Source organism: Haliotis cracherodii, unplaced genomic scaffold (assembly GCF_022045235.1).
Source record: "Haliotis cracherodii isolate W230 unplaced genomic scaffold, xgHalCrac1.p SCAF_16, whole genome shotgun sequence".
NCBI lineage: Eukaryota > Metazoa > Mollusca > Gastropoda > Lepetellida > Haliotidae > Haliotis > Haliotis cracherodii.
The window spans coordinates 10,931,150-10,951,442 of NW_027266271.1; the positions used below are offsets into that span (position 1 = coordinate 10,931,150).

Consider the following 20,293-nt stretch of genomic DNA (forward strand, 5'->3'; position numbering starts at 1 on the left):
CCGCACACAGGATGTCTGGCTTATCCCGATTGGTTGTCGATATAATCCATAACATGCCTGTTTCCAGTCTAGACGTTGTAATCATTGCCATGTGTGAAATTATTGATTTGTTTGTTGTTTATTTCCAACAATATTCCAGCTTTATAACGGTGGTCTGTAAATAATCGAGTCTGGACCAGACAAGCCAGGTATTGACATCATTAGCATCGATCCACGCAATTGGGATACGATGATATGCATCAACCAAGTTGACCACCCGATCCAGTGAATATGAGTGTTACATTGGAACATACATATAAATGGATATGTACGTTATAACGTTAAGTTCACAAATTGTACTTAATGACTTGAATCAAACGTCCTGAGACTGCCTATACTGCCCGCGTCGAGTCCCCTTTTTAATGATATTGATGAGCAAGTTATCTGTCGTTATCTATTATTATAAGAGCGAATGTCCAGCCAGAGCACATTCAAATGATCGGATCTCTATCTATTCCAAGGACAGACAACTCCTATCGCTTGCAACCATTGAGCACTCATCCACATCCACAAGCTTCATGACGGAGATAGTATTTCATGAAACTTGGTTTCTGCATGAAGGAATTATTCTAAACAACATATAAAATGAGTGAGTGAGTTGTATATACCGCTGTTTGGTAACAGAAATGGGCTTCACACATTGTACCCACCAGGAATGGACCCGCGAACGCTACCCGACGCCCTCCACATACATGTGAAGCAGAACTTTTGCATATAGGTTATATGCAAATAGAAGCTGCAAAACCCTTTCCATATTCATAAGGAATCCCTGCGTGTAGCAGACTCGAGCGCTATCAAACATATAGTTATGATACTCGGTATTTGCAGAAAGGCGAGGGCACCCTGACCCACCAGTTGCACCCGTCACAAACACATGCAAAGGCAAGCCAATTGTTTACCTGAATAAACACGAAAATATTTGGTAAATGTCAAAATGTGGAATTGTATCAGACATAAGTTTGTCACTAAAATGTTATTTCTGCAACAAAAATCTTAAGACGATTTGACGATGAATTGTGATCCCTTGAAAACACCCCAAAATAAAATCCTCCAATTTGGAAGCTGTTTCATTTCCTTTTTTAATAAAGTTATGTGCCTGTTGTGAAACACTAAAAGCACAATAACATCATTTATAATGATTTGCAAAATCTTTAAAAATGTCTTTATGAAAATATAGGCTCCAAGTTTCCAGGTCATAAAGCAGTTTCCCACTTCACCACCAGAAATACCTGGCAATGCCATTTATAGTGAGTGCGTAAATGGTGTTTTAACTCGCAGTAAGCAACATTGAACATATATCACCGCGGCCTGTAATTATTGAAATCTGTGCCAAGCAAACCAGTGGTTGACATAATGAGCAATATCACACGTCGAGGAATACGATGACGCACAACCAGACAGACTATGCAGAATCCTCAGCGCAATCTGCCGTCAAGCATAGAGTAGCGTGGACCTATTCTGTCATTGACCTACTTATATTACGATATTATTATTATCATCATTATTGTTATCATTAATTCAGTTCTGAGCATATACCTATTACGTACAACAAACGTAAGCAAACAGATATAACAATATTGACATAAACAGGTTGGAAATGTAATACCATAGGAACGACCTTTTCAGTGACCTTCACCTTATAAATTGACCCAGTAACCCATGCCCCTGTTTTAATTTAGGTTCAAAACATAGCCACGCCTAATTTCAAGGTGGTGAGGTCAAATGGGGTTTAACGTCGCGTCTAAGATTAGTGCACTTATATATATAGCGACGAGCATGCACGTGTGTGTGTGTGGCTTCTTGTACTAGTCCGGACTGATGCCGAGCACACGGAGATACCACGCCGCAGTTTGACATGAATACCCCACTCAGACACAGTATACTGACTCCGAGCTGACCAGTCCTTGTTTAGCCCCTTAATGCCGAGCGCCAGACAGGGTAACAACAAGTACCATCTTTTATCGTCTTTTGGTATCACGCGGCTGGGGATCGAACCCCGGACCTTCCACTCTCCGGGCGGACGCTCTACCATAAGACCACGGAGGCGGTCTAATTTCAAGGCTTCATCCACGCATTGTATAACTGTATAGTGAGCTCAAATGTCTTGGATACATATCTGATTACAACCAAGTTATACCTGACAAAAGTTTTCTAGATAATGAACCAAATAATAATGCCGGGACACTGTAGCTCACCTGAGGAGGTAATCAACCGTGTAAAATATCAACAGATGCAGCCACTTATCAAAGTTGCCCTCAGCCAGGAATTTCTATTGGCGAATACTAATTTCTGTAATTGCATCCGACATTTGGTTTTTTGACCTCATAGGAACCAACAACAAACCTTTATTTCATCCAGTGAAGAATATTGTTTGGGAATATTGCTGGAATATTGCTAACATCAGCGTATATCCCATCTTCCCGAGGTAAGTGAGTTAACTGACTATGTAAGTCCAGTTTCCACCCTTGCCAAACTAGGCTGGGATTATGGAGTTATATTTTGGATGGACTAACGAGTCTGTGCATAGTCCAATCAAAATCGCGAAACGAACTCGACATCCGCTTCGTAAACAGGATTCGCACAGCATGTGTACCGCCAAATGGGCTTCGACAGATATTTTGCAAATTCTTTAATGTTTTTAATCTAGGTGCTCAAGTGATTTGATGCACTTCGCGGGGTAAGTCTCGTTTTATTACAATATAGATCTTGATTATCGACCAGACCATCTTCAACTGGGCGCCGCCATTTTGTTAGATACAAATGCAAGTGATATGGGAAATGGAATCTGATTGGTCAATAGGGGGAACATAGAAGGGACATAACTCGTAATAACCACTGGTGGGGCTACGACCGAGCCTCGAAATTCTAGCCTAGTTCGACAAGGGTTGAAACTGGACTAGTTAACGCCTTTGCCTCTGGAAGATCCGCATATCCCAACTCACTCTCTTGAAATCTCATTAAAATGAGATCGTTTTCTCAGATAGGATACCTCTCTGCATTAAGATCTGATGACGCCTGTATAGAAAGCTCCAATATTTCGATTTGTACAAATGAAAAGACACAGAACACAAATATTCCGTAGACGGTGCTCCCTTTAGCTACCACTATAACAAAGTTTTTGGCTCTTCCAATTTAATAATATGACTTATGGTTTGGAAAAAAACGCATGGCCAATAAAGTATACATTTGAAACAGTCATATCCCTTTAGCTACCTTACTAACTAAGTTATACGGAGTTCCAGTTTAATAACATAACATAAGATGAGGGGAAATACATATCTTGTGCAGTACAGCTTTGAAACAGAAAAGACGACGCATCCAGCTACCTTAATGCTAAAGCAAGAAGCACTTCCGGTTTGACTTTCAATCTCAGTTATGAACTGCCAAGAGATCGTTTCGTCAAATTCCAAAGCTAAATGCTCAAGATGGGGTGTATACACAAGCCTTTGGGAACATTTACTTCCCACCGAGTCAGCTTGACCTTCAACGCCATCCAATGACATGCAAGAGCCTTACTGGTTGCAAAACTATTGCTGTGTGCCAGGTAAGAACTCTCCATACTATTTAACACTACTTCCTGAATGAAACTTTCAAAGCAACATTAACATTTGACACAATCATGACATGTGATAAGGGTGAGTGAGTGAGTTGTGTTTAACCCTGCCTTCAACAGTATTCCAGTTATATCGAGTCGTGTCAGCTTAATGTGGGAGAAAAACCCAAATGTGATGCAGGTCTCCGGCGATACCACTTTGGTGAAACCAATGAGCACGGGTATGGTGCTAACAAACCCAGAAACAAAATTGAGGCTACCTGGGATTCGAACTCACGATCATAGGTTTCCTGCGTTTCCAAGGGACTCAACTCTGCAGAGCGAATTGCGGTGTATTGGACAACTGGACCATCTTTGATATTTCATGAATTAATCTGAAATTTCGTGAAATATGAACCATGTTTCATAATTTGACCTCTTGTGACCCTGACCTTTGATGAAGGTCACCCAAAAGTCGATGCGATCGAGACCCTGATTCAGAGATCATACATACTGAGTTTCATCTATTAGCAATATGCAAGTTATAGTGTCATCTATTTATCAGGACATCTATTATCAGGGTGACCTTGGCCTTCAATGCCATTCAATCACTGCAAGAACATTACAGGTTACTAACTTTGGTAGTGTTACAAATGTGAGTTGCTATACCACACTGATAAAACCAGTACTCATTTCAATAGTGAATAACCTGAACAGCGACCTTGACCTTTGGCACATCCATGACATGACAGGTAGAGTTATTTATTTAGAGATAGGTTTCTCTAATGTGACCATGACCTCACACAGGTTGCCTCATGGTTAATGTGTTGGAGATCCCACCTTAGAAATCATGTATATTGAGCTTTGTCAATTATGATGCTAGGATGTTCAGCATTTTTTATGCATGACCTTCAATGTCATCCACTCAAATATTAGAAAACTTCACCAAGATAAATGTAGGGGATATATATACTGGGTATGACGCCTCTGACATCTGAGAAACTTGAGAAAAACTTTTGCAGAGGAGTTGAAATTGGACATTAAGAAGCCCCTTAAGGGCACAAAATCTAACCTTGTCATGGCCACCAGATTTAAATCAGGTGTGTTTCTGTGAGAAAATGTTAATCAAATCATCTCCAAGACAGTACACACAATTTCATGAACCTGGTAGTTTCAGTGATACCTAAAAACAGTACCAAGAATAAGTGTCAGGGGTCATAGCAGGAATGAGGCAAAGGCAGCTTGTAGCATACCACATAGTGACTGCATATCAAATTTCAGGAAACATACAGCTATGGTTGATCATTGTTGAATAGACGTGTCGGTCAACATTTCTATTTCTTTGCACTGCAACAATATTCACTCACAATTACCAAATAATTTCATTTTCATCAAATCAAATCAATATTAAGGCATTAACATTAAGTAATTGTTTAAGATATGCTTTATTCCTCAATATTCAGTCAATTCACCAAGAAACATCCACAGTGTTGTTATATCACAGACATCAATCACTAGGGAACCTTAGTAATAATAGTTTTTATGCCAAAGATTTCCAATCATAGAAATTATTGTGCTCATAAACTTAATGAACATTTATTTTCCTGTATTACAGTGGCATGAAAATAATTTATTCTGAACAAATGACTGACTGCATGAGCAACAATCCACACCATTCAGTTCCAGATCTTTCAGCATTGCTGCTGCTTCTTTGTGGAATGAACTATTTCTCACACTGAAATCATCTCCCAACGCTGCACTTAAAACATATCTTCCAGCACTATCCCATTGATTCTGCACCTGTCCTAGCACTTGAAGAGCGGACTGCTATCCATAGTCCTGCAATTTGATCATTCCCATGTGATGTGTAAACATAGTGCAATATAAATGGCTTATTATTACCATTTGGACACAATGAGCCAAGTCACACCATCCCTATCAGCTTTAACTGATGGGTGATTGACAAGGACATTGACAAACACAGTTTAAAGATGTGAAGGTTAAAAATAACAAACAAGGTCCTTCTTCTTTACTATATACAGAAGTTTATTTGTGAAGTGTACATTATACATGGTTTCCATCAGTTTGTACACGGCTGAACCTTGCAACATCCATCAACAGGACCGACATATATGAGCAAACCGTAACTTTGAATATTATCTATGATAGTGTCCATGGTCAGCTGAGTCAGCCTAACTACGTATCAACTCAGATCTTCAATGGTCTGAAAGTCATCAAGTGAATCTTTAAAACGGACCTGTGCCAATAATATCATTACTTGATGAAATGGTAATGTATGGTGCAGATCAACCTGAAAAAGATGCAGACATACCGTGCCTAAATAATAAATTACATTTATAAGAATTATTTTCTAAAAGATAAATGTTTCAAGATAATTTTCATGAAATTCTGTTTCCTGCACTTGTCCATATGAAACATTGAATGTATGACACAGACTTGGACTCGATGGATGAAAATCTGCGAACTATTACAACTTTGCTATTCGTTCACTTGAAGGAATACTCTTGGCAGTCAGTGTAGGTGCTAATCTGGAAATGCTGGACAATCTGACTGTGATGTTTTCCATTCAACTGATGCATTGTATTGCAGACAAGACAATCACTACATTTACATGTTTTCTCTGAAATGATGAGCAGAAGAATAATTGCATCAACAACCTGTCAGGTTCTGAAATTTGACCTTAAACACAGACTTGTAGATTAAATATGAAATTTCATAAATCAGCTTCATCACCTCTGTATGGCATCTTGATATTCACTATACAACACAGTTCCAGAATGATACCATTCAAAGTAACCTCACTACTGTATAATCAAATATCTGAAATTAACAATATGCCTTTGGATGATGTAAACCAATACTAGTAATATTTCAAAGATAAATATATATTTTAAATACTGTGTACATTTAAGCTGAAACACACTCGCAACAAAAGCATGTCTCATGGACTATGTTTTGGAAGAGAAAGCTGAATCATTTGGTTGTGTATCCTGGACACCATTTGGCAGTATATATACTACAATGATAATGATAGGTAATGACTAAATATGTTTCTTCTTTCCAAGGGAAAGTAATAATGTGATCTGACTGTTGAAACAAAACTTCTGATCACATCAGGAATACACAACTTCATTTCAAACTATCATTTCATTTGACTGAAATCTGTAGTTTTTTTTCAATTTGGATGAATTTCAACAACTTGGAAACTGAAGTTGAACTGGCAGAAAGCTTGCAGTTCGAACTTCTGTTCTGAATGAACATTGTACCAATGTTAAATTATCTTCTAGTGGAACCTGCAGCACATGACCACAATGAACGTACATATACAATGCCTTATGTCATCTTTCTTGTCTCTGTTTATGAAAGACCATGTGTGTATTCTTCATGGGCTTGGTATAAAACACTTCATCGATGTCTATGTACAGAATATGAATATACATGTTAATCTTTGATACACGATCACAACAGGACCTTTACAACAAAATTACAATGTGCAATTCTCACTTTGCTAGATATATTACAGTCAACAGCCAATTTCGGCTCTCATATACACAACTCCCACTTCAGACCAGGGGGCAATCACACAGACAGTTGACTGTAATGTATAAGGAAATATATGCCTATGTTAGTAACACTAATGGCATGGCAATACACAATGGAGGAATCCTATCTCCTTTCAGACACATACAGGAACACATTTAAATGGAGTAATTCACTAGAAATAACTTGCACGTTGTTCATAACAGGAATTTATAATTTGGTATTTTCAATTTTAGACAGGCCAGTGTATACTATTTAGGCATCATGTCATGTTAACTGGTAGTACCAGAAACACTTCTGAAGGAACCAATGCCTGGTTTAAAATGATCCGTACAATATCCTTTTGAAGTCTTTGATATATAATATACAAATACATCATTGTATCATTAATGGGCATATGGAAACCAAGCTCAGCTTATTGCACAGACTAGTCCTCACAGTGAAGATAGATAGTAAGAGAAGACAGGTGGTGAAGCTGAAAGCAAGAAAGCACAACCACATTTCCATGTATGCTAGATCATAGCTGGACACTGAAAATGTACACTTCTACAATTGTCAACGACCTGTCTGTGCAGAAAGCAGCAGCTTCCTTGCTTGGTTTTAATATTACCTCTGAACTGCACCCTGGTCTGACAAGAAATAAGCAGAAGAGAAAATTGCTTTTTAAGGAAAATCATACAGCAAATTTAGCATCTTACAACCTGTAAAATAGTCTTATTGAAAAGGAGCCTCTACAAATTCATCACTCGTGCTTCAGTAACAAAAGAAGTGTAACATGGAGAGTAGTTTCATATTGATTTCTGTACACTGTCCAATACTATCTCGTAATTACCATGCAAAATCAATAACATTAATCTTAGAAGATAAGAACAAAACACCCGCCCACCCCCAATTGTCCCTTCTGTTATTTCAAAATTATCAGGAGACATTTATCATGAAAATTTACAAATTCAGCAATAAATACGCATCCATACTGAAGAGTGAGTAACAGCCGCACGCCGCCATTTCAAAAAATGTTTTCCTTGTAAAGTAATCCGTTCAATGTTTGTTCATCTGTGGGGCTCCTCACCCTCAAAAAGTTTCACTGCTGAACATGTTTGTCAAGTTCAGAAACAATGGGCTGGCACACAGCTCACATGATGTAACAAAGTTTCTGATTGGACCAAAGTCTGATCACATGACAGCCTTGCTGTCCACTAATGGTTGTATTACTTGCAGCAGCCCCCCTCTGACTGCTGGTTCTGTTCATTGTTCAACCTCACTCCCTGATTCCTCTGTTGCACAGCGCCACCACCTTCATTCTTCGGCAATTTCTTTGCTGCAATCAAAATATTTTAGAGTGAGTAAATAGTTCCTATTCCTGTCCACAAGATGTATTGTGATTCTAGCTGTTTCTAATCATTTGACACAAGACATGCTATCCTAACACAAGAGGCAACACAATGGCCTCAATTCTGTAGCAGATGAGGGAAGACACGGTTAGACATCACAACCCATCTAAACACCACTTGACTGTCAGTAACCTGCTGCCAAATGGGGTTGTAGACTTTGTATATTTATCTAATGTCACTATTGTATGCTCGACAATGTCCTTTGTCACTTGATCATAGAATGGACCAGAAAATCCAGTATTTGGATTACAACCAGAGTACCTGAGGTACAGAAGCTCACCTTTATTCAATGATAAACTAGAATGTGTATATGCTAAAAATCATGTTCCCCTCCCCCTTCTTTTTTTATACATTAGTTTACTAGAAATGATTCTAAAAATAAAAAAACAACAACAGCAATTTATAGCATGGAAGGATAATGGTTTCATGCAGAAATAATCATTAGCTATAGATTTTTGGCAGGGAACAAACGCTACTTGTTTGAAAATTATCTGAATGTAAACCACAAAGAAAGTAAATATTAAAAATTGAGCACTTGTTCAGCATGTGGTCATTGCACATGTAGAGTTTTAATGCAAAAAATTCATTAGTTTGAGAGTTATGGCTTGGAAACGAGCCTGAGTTGTTTGAGACTCAGTCCAAATCGTTTCCATGGAAACATTATAATATAAATTAAAATAAAATAGAAAAGACAGCAGTTAAGCTAATAAGCAAAGGACAGAAACATGTTGAAAGGTTTTCAAGTTATGTCACGAAAAAAAACCCCACCCTTATTGAGACTTAGTAGAAAATGTTTTCATGGAAACATAAAAAAATATAGTGTAGAAACAAATTCAAAATACCAAAAGGCACTAGTTGAGCTGATGAGCAATGCACATGCCAAGTTTTACTGAAAAACACTGAACAGGTTTCATGAAATGGCTCAGATAAGAATGGGAACGCCGACACCAAGATGAACCAAGACAAAAACAATGTCTCCCATCCCTTTAGAGGGGAGATATAATAAACTGATCTGCAAGGGTGTGCTGAACCTACTTATTTGTCTCACCACCACACTGCCACTTACATAGGATACACTATGTTTTCATGGATAGTTCATTCTGAACATTTTTCAGACCTCTTTGGATATTTTGTGATATATTGGGACAAAAGACAGATGTGACTGTAAATATTAACTAATAAACTGTATAATCCCAGTTGTATAATTACAAGGTTTGAGATCGGTTTGTTTTCTTGGACACAAGTGATTATCATAAAAAATGTTCAGGAGATATTTTTCAATTTTGGTAAAGGAATAGTAGAATGTCCTATCAATATTTGCTTAAATGATGAAAATATCCCAATGACATTTGTCTCACTGTCTAATCTATTACAAAATCTCAAGTCATAACTGCTCTTTCATAAGAACTGACCTTGACCTTCAAAGTCACTCGTATGCCAAAGAGAACGTCTTAACATACCCTATGTCAGACAGCTGCCATGGTGGCCATTTGGATTTTTCAAAAAAGAAGCCTTACTTTCAAAGTTAAGACCATTTTCCAAACAATGAAGGTAATATGTCAAATAGAAGAGGTTTGTGTAAGGATTGAAGTTTTCACTCAAAAGTGCTACAGTGGAAGCCTTTGTGATATAAGGGTCACATTTGTTGAAGCCAGGAATATTTAGAAGAATTGTGTTGTCATTAGCAAATAGTTATGTTCAATAGCTTTAAAAGAGATATTAATGATGGAAGCTAACAAACAAGCCATGACACAAGCCCACCTTGTTGTAAAGGGAACCAAACATTGTTAGATCTATGTTGCCCCTTATTCCCATGGGGCAGAAGTGTTTGTAACCATGACAACAGCACGAGGTATGTATTGATATTCATGTTGCATGAACATGATGAAATATGTAGTAAAATGAATCAAATACATATGTCAAGTGAAAGTTGATTCACAGAATTTTGTTGATGATCTACAGAAAATTGAGTAACAGGTAACTTCATTGACTATCATTGTGATGCAATACATATCTCATGTAATAAGAAAAGGGTAGCGTTTGAAATTGTCACTAGTCCTGTAGCCCTTGTCAAACTGCCCAATAGTTAAGGTATCATAAGGACTAGTAGAAATTTGCCATTTTTAAGGGTATTGCTATATGTTATCATTACAAGGAATGGTGGACTAAAAATGTTAGTTTCTATCGCTGAAAGGGTATAATAAAAAATGAGACATTTTCATTTTATTGCCTGCAGATCTGACAGGCTGACCTCAACAATTCCCAAATATTGCACACCAGTATAAAAACAGCACAGTCTCTATCCGTGAAGATTTCAAAAACACTACACAAATTCATGACAAAAACATCCACTTTGTACTCACTAACTAAAATCACCATGTATTTTTTCCAAGATTATTGTACAAAAGTGTCAACTATTTTTAAAAACTTTAGCGGGAAATACATCATTCAACTCACCTATTGCCAAGAAAATGTCATTAACATTCATGGCCGTCTTTGCTGAAGTTTCCATAAATAGTAAACTGTTTTCTTCTGCATATGCTTGAGCTTCCTGTTGAAGAAAGGGATAATATTACCATGGCATATTACTTGTTCACAAAGTGATTTCAAAATAATTGAAAAAAGATGATAAAGAGTTGGTTATGAACTTGTAGAATTCTTGCTATTTGATAAATGGGTTGTTCTAAGACAGTTAGGAAAGGGAAAGAGATTTAACTTGCCTCATACTCCACCATTCTCTTGTTGGCCAGATCAGCTTTGTTCCCTGCCAGTGCTATCACAATGTTAGGGCTGGCTTGTCTCTGCAATTCCTTTACCCAAGTCTTTGCTCTGCCAAATGTGTCCTAATAAAGAGCAACCATTTAGTACATGAGGCAAGCACACATTCAATCAATGTTTCTGGGCTAAATAACAGAAGTAGAAAAAAACGTTTCCCAAAACACTTCAGACAAACAGAAAGGGGAAGTGATAGCATAATTAAAACTTATTAGCAATTAGGAGTTGAAACAATTTTTTATGGATAACAACTTCCTTGTTTGGCAGCAAAATATTGTGTTTGTACCTGCATACCTATCTCATTATTTCGGCATTGCTTGCTAATCACATGTATTACTAGGATAAATCTCCACATGGAATGAAAACAATGATGGCCGTGGCTAGTCAAGGGAGACAACTTGGAATTTGCATTCACCCATATCTCTTGAATATTTTCCAAGAGACCACTGGGTTTTACTCTTTCACACATGGACTATCATAAGATCATATTACAAAACAAAACATTTTATTTGACTCCAGCTTTGGACTGATCACTGCTCTTTATGTGGGCAGCACAATACAGCCTGTGAACCCGATGCTAGCCTGGGGCTCGCAAGTGTCTTGTGGAATGTCACTTTTCCTGATAGATCAGGGTTTTACACAATGCACAAATGTGCACCCAGCACATAAAAATGTTGACAATGGATGCAGATTTTTTTTACTGCGTCCCGAAGGATGCACACAAATATTAATTGTGCCTACAGCACATCAAGTGTGGTTATGGGTGTCTGCCATTTCATCTATCAATAACGACCACTCTCTACATGATTATTGATTCAGACTCCAAAGTTATTATCAAAACGTACAGTACACTCCATTTCATAATTTTACAGGACTTCACATTGGCTGCAAGGACCTTTAAAAATAAATATTGGGGGTCTCCTGGATCCCCATTTTTGTTAGTCAGGGTAGAGCCCTGTTTATCAGTAGCGGATGTAACGTGTACGCGAGACGGGTCTCCCGATTTGTGTACAAGTGACCACCTGAGAGGGGGTCACTCCTATGCGTGTCGGTCTGTCATTGGACCATGGATTTCTGCAGGTTGCACTAAAATGTCTCTACAAGTGATATTTGTGAAAATAATAAAACAAAATTACGTAGAGTCATTGATCATCATACTAATTATTGTATGACATGAAAAAAAATGTCATAGGAAAAATAATAAACAATCAAATTGGGAGAAAAATATGCAAAAATTGAGCAAAATGTTCTGTTTTTGACAGCGATTTTCTCCTATGTACATATTTTTCAGAAACTAACATGTAGTATTTTCTAAAAGCTTGTTCATCGTAGAGTTGCAAAACAAGAGTCATCAGAAAGATGACATATCCCCCCGGCAGCTGTCTGTAAAGTAACCACTAGTAAATGTGCAATTCTGTATGTAATGAGTCAACAGTTGAATGTTCTTTAAGAAGCATACATTGTTTACCCACTGAATGGTTTTCGAATTCTGGCCCGGAAACGAACCCGTTCCCCAATGGGGTCTAGGTTCAACTTCTTTCCATAAAAATTGTAACAAATAAAAATTCGTAAAAAAATCATCAGAAGGCACCACTTCAGTGTGTGCCTGACAGCTTTGCCAAGTTTCGATCAAATACACTGAATGGTTTTCGAATTCTGCCCCGGAAACGAACCCCATTCCCAATTGAGTCTATGTCCAACTTCATTCCATAAAAATTTAAAAAAATAAAAATTAGAAAAATCCCAAATATCAAAAGGCACCACTTCAGTATGTGCCGGATAGATTTGTCAAGTTTCGATCAAATACACTGAATGGTTTTGGAATTCTGCCCTGGAAAAGGAAATGATTACAGAAGGACAGACTGGCTGATCGCTATATCCGCATTATATGCAGGGGGGATAATAAATGAATTATTTCACGCACACACGTTTGCCATCGCGTTGAAACATGTTTACTTTCTTCGAAACTGTGCAAACCGTCTCACATACAAGTGACTGGTCAACAAGCTGATAAAGGGAGGTAACCCATGCCTCACTAAAATGTTCAATCGGAACATCCGTCTTGTTACACTAAATGTGTCTGAATCAGAACGGTGCGTATAATATGCACGATATTTATTTAGCGAGTAGTTTCGTGGTTAGAACAAGGAGGAAATGTATTTTGATCATGTATTAGTTGATTTTACATAGCGCTTTAATTACTTTCGTGGAGGTTGCAGGTGACAGTACAGCCACGGTGATTGAATTAATTAGTATCAAGCGCTTCACCGAGTACTGCGGACCGCACCCGTCTTACGTACACGTTACATCTTGACTGTTTATAATTCAATCACACAGCTATATTTTAAACTCTTTGACAAGAATTTCTGGATTGAAATTCATGAGTTATTCCAAGCATTAACTGGTGAATCTTCATCGGAAAATCCAATATATTGCTTACACTGACTAAGCACAACAATAAAGTATGGCATAAAAATAAATGTTTTTAACTACTAGTCTACATTACTGTAAATTGCTCAGTATTCTAGTTGTCGACAACCATGAAACTGATTTAACTGAAAATACTTGATAATCACAGAGCAACTTACTTGGTTAGTGATATCATATACAACTATGGCAGCTTGGGCTCCTCTGTAGTACATAGGTGCTAGACTGTGATATCGCTCTTGACCAGCAGTATCCCAGATCTCAAATTTCACTGTAGTATCATCTAAGCATACTGTCTGGGTCAGAAAAGCCGCTGCAAAAGATAGGTACTGGTGCATATTTGAACAATCACTGAGTAGTCCTTCTCATATACTTTTGCCACTTGGGCAGGGAAGCACAAAACATGACAATATCATGCTTAATTATGGGAAAAACTGCACTTTGAAATTTATCACATTGAGCCTGAGGAACAAAGTGCTTGAGAAATGCCAACCTGCACTGCTGCAGTCAACGTGTACATACATTTCAGATTTCAAATGAAACAGTGAGTGAGTATGGTTTTACGCCACTTTTAGTAAAATTCAAGTTATATCACGATAGGGGACTCCAGACATGGACTTCAAACATTGTACCCGGATCTTCAGTGAGACAAGGGAACGCCTTAACGACTAGGCTACCCCACCACCCCTTCAACTCAAACAGTGATTCATAGGAAATATTTTGAAATGAATAGAAACAAGGAAATCTGTCTACATACCTCCTATAGTACTTTCTTGATATTCATGGAACTGTCCTTTGACAAATCGAAGGACCAAGCTGGACTTTCCAACAGCTGATTCTCCTAACAGCACCAATTTAAACTGACATATTTTTCCTTGGGTTGCCCCATTAGGCCGCTGTGCCCCGCCTCGCCCTGCCATTGTTGGACACGATGGTAGCTCACTCAGCCTACTTCAGAGATTCAAGTAACTGCAAAAGAAAACACTGTACATGAGCAAACCAAACACACTGTCAACGCTGCCAATGTCACCTGCACATGCTATAAGATTTGTTTGTTTGTTGTTTAACACCTCACTCTGCACTATTCAAGCTATATGATGGTGGTCTGTAAATAATCGAGTCTGGACCAGACAATCCAGTGATTGGTATCGTGAGCATCGATCCAGGCAATTGGGATCGATGACATGCATCAACCAAGTCAGTGAGTCTGACCACCCGATCCTGTTAGTCGCATCTTACGCCTTAATGGCCAGCATGGGTTGCTGAAGACTTATTCTACCCCGGATCTTCACGGGTCCAACAAAGTGTGTGAGTGAGTGAGTTTGGTTTAACGCCACTTTTAACAGTATTCCAGTAATGTCATGGCGTGTCAGCTTAATGTGGAAGGAAAGCCCGAAGTGATGCATGTCTAAGACGTTTACCACTTCGGTGAAACCCACGAGCACGGTGCTGACAAACCGAGAAATATAATCGGGGCGAACCGGGATTCGAAACAACAATCATAGGTTTCTGTGGTGTCCAAGAGATGCAACTCTGCACAGCGAATCGAGACACCTTAAATGACTGGGCCACCCGTGCCCCCACCAAAAGAGTGAATAGGTCACTTTATGTAATAGATATCAACCGACTAACAGGTACACAAGTGAAATTGAGGAGGGACTAAGTTCTGACCCAATTTCCCCTGCCTACATTCTCAGATGGTTTCATTATACAATATATAGAGACAAGTTATTCCAGGAAAACATCAAAACCTACATCGGATAGTCCAGAACTTAATATTAATTCCAATATGTAAGACTGTGTTAACAAAAAATAATCTACTGGCCAAAACTGTGAATTCCTGTTGCAACAAACTGACCTTACACACATCTTTCTTTCAAAATTTGACTTCTGACTGGCACATAAGAGCAGAATAATAGCAGGCTCTCTAACACCTCTGTTGGTCACAAAAGGTCATTGGTTTGTGTACCACCACTCAGCAATATTCCAGCTATATGACGGCGGTCTGTAAATAATCAAGTCTTGGCCAGAGAATCCAGTGATTGCCATCATGAGCATCTACACAATTGGGATACAATGACCTGCATCAAACCAAGTCAGCGAGCCTGACCACCCGATCCCAGGAGTCGCCTTTTACAGCAAAGCATGGGTTGTTGAAGATTTATTCTAACCTGGATCTTAACAGGTACAAATGAAATTAGGATATTTTTGTTTTATCAACTCTTCATTGGGCATTCTTCTATATCTCTACTAAAATTGAAAAATATTTACAGGACTGTCTGCATAACGATGAAAGTCCAAACAAATGACCCGATATAAGACCATGATAGTCCTTCCTGAATATATTACTGCTCTCTGGCTAGCCAACTCATGTGGATACCTGCTAATTATCTTCAACCTTTCTACTCATGGTACATGTTGTTTCTTTGACATTTTATAATAAGTTAAGTTGGTACGCCACAAGGAAATGTTGCTAGTCCTTCCTGAATCTTACTCTCTGGCTAGCTGACTATGTTAACTTTTAACCCTCACTTCAATCAACCTCAAAAGGACTGCCAAAAGGGAGTGGAAAGGTCATTTTTTGTGTTTGTCCACATGTTATCATTATTTGAACTGTGCTGAAACCAGATGAATCAAGCTATCCCTCAGATAAAGCAAAAACCACAGTGTTTGCAATGAGACTTGAACATACCATCAACTTTCATTACACAAACATTAACCCAGAGCATCATTTGACACATACTTAACAGAAAGAATGAATGAAGCATGTGCCTACTGATGGTGCTAAAATGACAGGTTGGGAGTGATTTACTCAATCCAGAATCAAAATCTTTGTGATGAAAACAATAAATAAACTTGAAATAGTATCACTATCTACCATGACCCTTCATTTGCCTATCAATTAGCTTCATTTGCCCTTATAGTCGAATTTGTACTCCCATTCACTGCAAAGTATACATCATAGTAAATGCCAACATATATCATGTTGCTTATTTAATGCATAACACTGTAAAACATGCATCTTTACCATTTTTACACTTTTGTTTGTAGAATGCAATATGGTCTCAAGGACATGTTTCCAACATTGTCAAACACCAGATCTATTTAAACAAGGTTCATACAGATATGGAACACTAAAATTCAACACTTTTTCAAGGCTTTCAAAAGTCTTTTTTAAGGACTTAGTTGGGTTATTAGTCTTTGTATGTCAATATTGGTTTTAAATCCAGCTTATTATATATTAGTCGTAAGACCAAAGAAGCAGTATGCACAAATTTTCCAACAAGATTCTAACATAACAACCAACGAATAAAATAAATTAAGTCATGAATTTTAATACCTTCAGAAACATGTATATGTAATTTTGTAGAAATCCATGGCTTTCAAGCTCTTTTGGTGATTTTCAAGGGTATTCAAGGATGACACTAAAACTCAAGGCTTTTCAAGAGGGACCTTAAAATTCAAGGCCTTTTCAAACCTGTAAGAACATTCAGCATTGGCATTTGGCACTAGTCCTATAGTCCTTGCCAAACTGCCCAATGGTAAAGGTATCATAATGACTAGTAGAAATTTGCCCTTTTTAAGGGTTTTACTATATGTTATCATTATAAGGACTAGTGGATGAAAACTGTTAGTTTCTAACCCTGACATTGTGAAAGAACTTCCATGAAGGTCCTGGTCTAAATTCGCTGTTCAATTCATGATATCACTCGTGGCTGGATGTAGCATTCAAATACAGTTTGTGATAAAACAGAAGATCAGAAACATATTCCAATTGTGATTCCTAACACCATAGAGGATGCTGGTTAAATTGTCATACTGATTGACATAAATTCCTCACATAATAAACATAACTTTACCCTAATCCCTTGTACAATATTTACATGATGTGCACTCATGTACAGCAGGGAACATGACTTGCTTTTCTCTCAAATTACATGAAGGATAATAACATATAGGCAAATAGTTAAAATGAAAATATACCTGTACATTGCTGGAGGATACCTGATGCAACATGGTCATGCACTTAATATTTTCCCGGTGACCTGGTGTTTCCACCAACTGATAAAGGATGGGTATTGGGAAGTCATGAGGCATATCACAATATATGTCAGGTCTCTTAAGCGATTAAGCTTTATTTCTTTACCATCTTATTTGGAACTTTGCCTGACACAACCTCCCACTGAGGTGTCCTCTGATCTTGATGCAGAGAGGTATTGTATTGGAGTAAAAAGTCTGATTTAAATGAGATTCCACAATATAACATGATACACAAGGCTGTACTGCAATACCTATCATGACATATTGTATAATTTTTTGTTGTTGTAGTTTACCTTTCTGTCTGTCACTATTTGGTTGTCATATGAGTAGCTGGCAGAAATATACAGAATTGATTAATGGTGTAAGCTCAAGGTAAAAGTTCTGATAAAAGATACTGTACTGTCGGTCTTACTCCATACTTGAAATTTTCACAATTAAAACCATGCCTGTGTTATTACAACACTACACTACAATTCAAACAAAGTAAGGGAAGTCATGGGACCCCTGAAAATACCATTTAATTATAATTATGGCTCTGATCGAAACTCGGGTACTCGCCCTGGAGACATGGAGGGGTGAGCAGTCCCTTTTCCCCCAAACTGCCAGATCCCTAATCTTAATCTGCAGATTTAAGGACCCATAGAATCTGTAATGTTTTGCAGTTGGACCCTGCACTTTCAGACCTAATTTCAATAAATTCAACAAAACTGATTTGATAAAGCAGTTATGGTCATCGTTTAACACCAGCAAATATTACAAACAAAATGACTTACCATTAATGACCCTGTGCACTGTCCACAGAGAACAGTATGTCTTTGTCAAGTTGATAAATATAATAAAAATCAAGTGTCATTTGGCGTCAAGAGGTTTGAGTGAATCAGACCGAACAATGAAGGTTCAAAAGTTGACGCATAGGAAACCATGGGACAATACGACACGAGTAATCTACACAGTAGGTTGACAGTATATAGTAGTTTGATACCCATGATGAGTCATGAAATTGACATGATTTATTCAGAACTATTCAAAACATTTTCCCGAATTTGTACTTTTCAAATACAAAGTTGAGACAAGCAGTTTCAGTTATGAAACATCAAACGTAAATTAAACATACCTTGAAAACTATGAATTGTAACGCGTCATGTTTGTGACATTTTTTTCCCATTTGTTCGACGTTACAAATTCAGAGGTAATTTCACATGTCCAGGGCCCAACAGATCAGAACAAAAGTATTCACTGACTAGGTAAATACGTTGAGGTTGTGTTTTGACGAACATGGGCAACATATGGACCAAACAACACAAATGACATAATAAATTTGACACTCTATTCGATGTAAACATATCATGATCGAGTCGCCATCTTGAATCGGAAAAGCGAGACGGACAGTCTCTTTACACGTCCAGAAGAAATAAAACAATCAACGATCGACTGATTATCTACTTACCAGTAATATATAATTAGATCAGAAATGACCACGAAGCGTTGTCGAAATAATAGCGATAGAGGATGATGGTGCACAAAGTAATATCGCTTTTATCTTCGCCGTTTACACCCTCCTTCCTTGAGCAGGGCTAATTTATGCGGATAGAGGATGTGTCTCCGCACAAAAATATAATTCTCATTCTTCCGTGAATATAAACAACAATCTCACATTAATGCATGATACTAATAAAATAATTACTTTGCTTATGTCAAGTTCTATGCACAAGTGTATGTATTAATATAACTCACCAAATTTTCATACAATCATCCGACGCGGATTGATATCAGCTGCCAGACGCACCTTGTGTTGTAAATGTACGCCCCATAGGAATGACGTCATCCGTCATAAATACAATATATTTCAGAGTCGGAGCATCTTCGATCTTTAAAATGTCAGACGTCACATTGCTTCCTATGTATCGGGAAGTTAGAATGTTGATATAAATTTTTACAGAATAATTCGTTTATTAATTTTACAATGCGAAACAGAAAAGTCCTTGACCGCGGAGACCCAGTGTCACTCGTGTGTGTACAATGTATATAAGTTATATATGTCACAGGACTTTCAACTATGCATGGGCACTGTACGGAGCTAGCTTATCGATTTTCGTGTATATAGATTGTTGCGGTTCGTATTTTAATAATACGATTTCTAAATTAACTCAGATAAATAACTGCCAGATCCATTTAGCCCATATAACATTATTTAAACGGAAATTCGCAACAAAATAGTTCAAAAGTGACTATTAATAGATATTGATGGTTGAGTTATAAAACAGTTTCATTGTGACGAGCCTTCATTTACACACGTTTTTTATATGACTCAAATTGTGCAAAATCATGCATAGTGTATCATGCTATAGCCATATCCTGCACATACAAAAGCGGACCTATGCATAAATGATCATATCCCTGTTCGAGAGCTGTATGTTGAAATATATATGTGGTATATTACACAAGGGATATATCGCGGACGTCGCGACGTAACACAATACGGATAGCATTATTAAATGGTAATATTTCCTCAATACGTGGCTAACAA

At 37.7% G+C, this 20,293-nt stretch overlaps 1 protein-coding gene across 2 annotated transcripts; it reads right to left on the reverse strand.

Annotated features, from left to right (window-relative positions):
- Positions 1-7,027: 7,027 nt before the first annotated feature.
- On the reverse strand, positions 7,028-19,587 carry LOC139463816 (ras-related protein Rab-5C-like). Of its 2 annotated transcripts, none has more exons than XM_071245150.1 (6): positions 19,501-19,587; positions 14,483-14,694; positions 13,887-14,038; positions 11,244-11,366; positions 10,981-11,074; positions 7,028-8,450 (listed from the first exon to the last, which is right to left on the reverse strand). In XM_071245150.1, the coding sequence occupies exons 2-6, from the start codon at positions 14,643-14,645 to the stop codon at positions 8,341-8,343; spliced, it is 642 nt and encodes a 213-aa protein (XP_071101251.1). In that variant the 5' UTR covers positions 14,646-14,694; positions 19,501-19,587; the 3' UTR covers positions 7,028-8,340. The 2 variants fall into 2 exon arrangements, with proteins under 2 accessions (XP_071101251.1, XP_071101250.1); XM_071245149.1 differs by lacking the exon at positions 19,501-19,587 and adding an exon at positions 19,214-19,347.
- Between the last annotated feature and the right edge of the window lie 706 nt (positions 19,588-20,293).

Bases quoted from the DNA above. Each gene is read 5' to 3' on its own strand.
- LOC139463816 (XM_071245150.1), bottom strand. From the start codon at position 14,645: ATGGCAGGGCGAGGCGGGGCACAGCGGCCTAATGGGGCAACCCAAGGA. The intron at 14,039-14,482 runs GTATGTAGACAG...TATCTTTTGCAG, and splicing joins TCAAGAAAGTACTATAGGAG to CGGCTTTTCTGACCCAGACA. The intron at 8,451-10,980 runs GTGAGTTGAATG...TTTTGATTGCAG, and splicing joins TGACATTTTCTTGGCAATAG to CAAAGAAATTGCCGAAGAAT.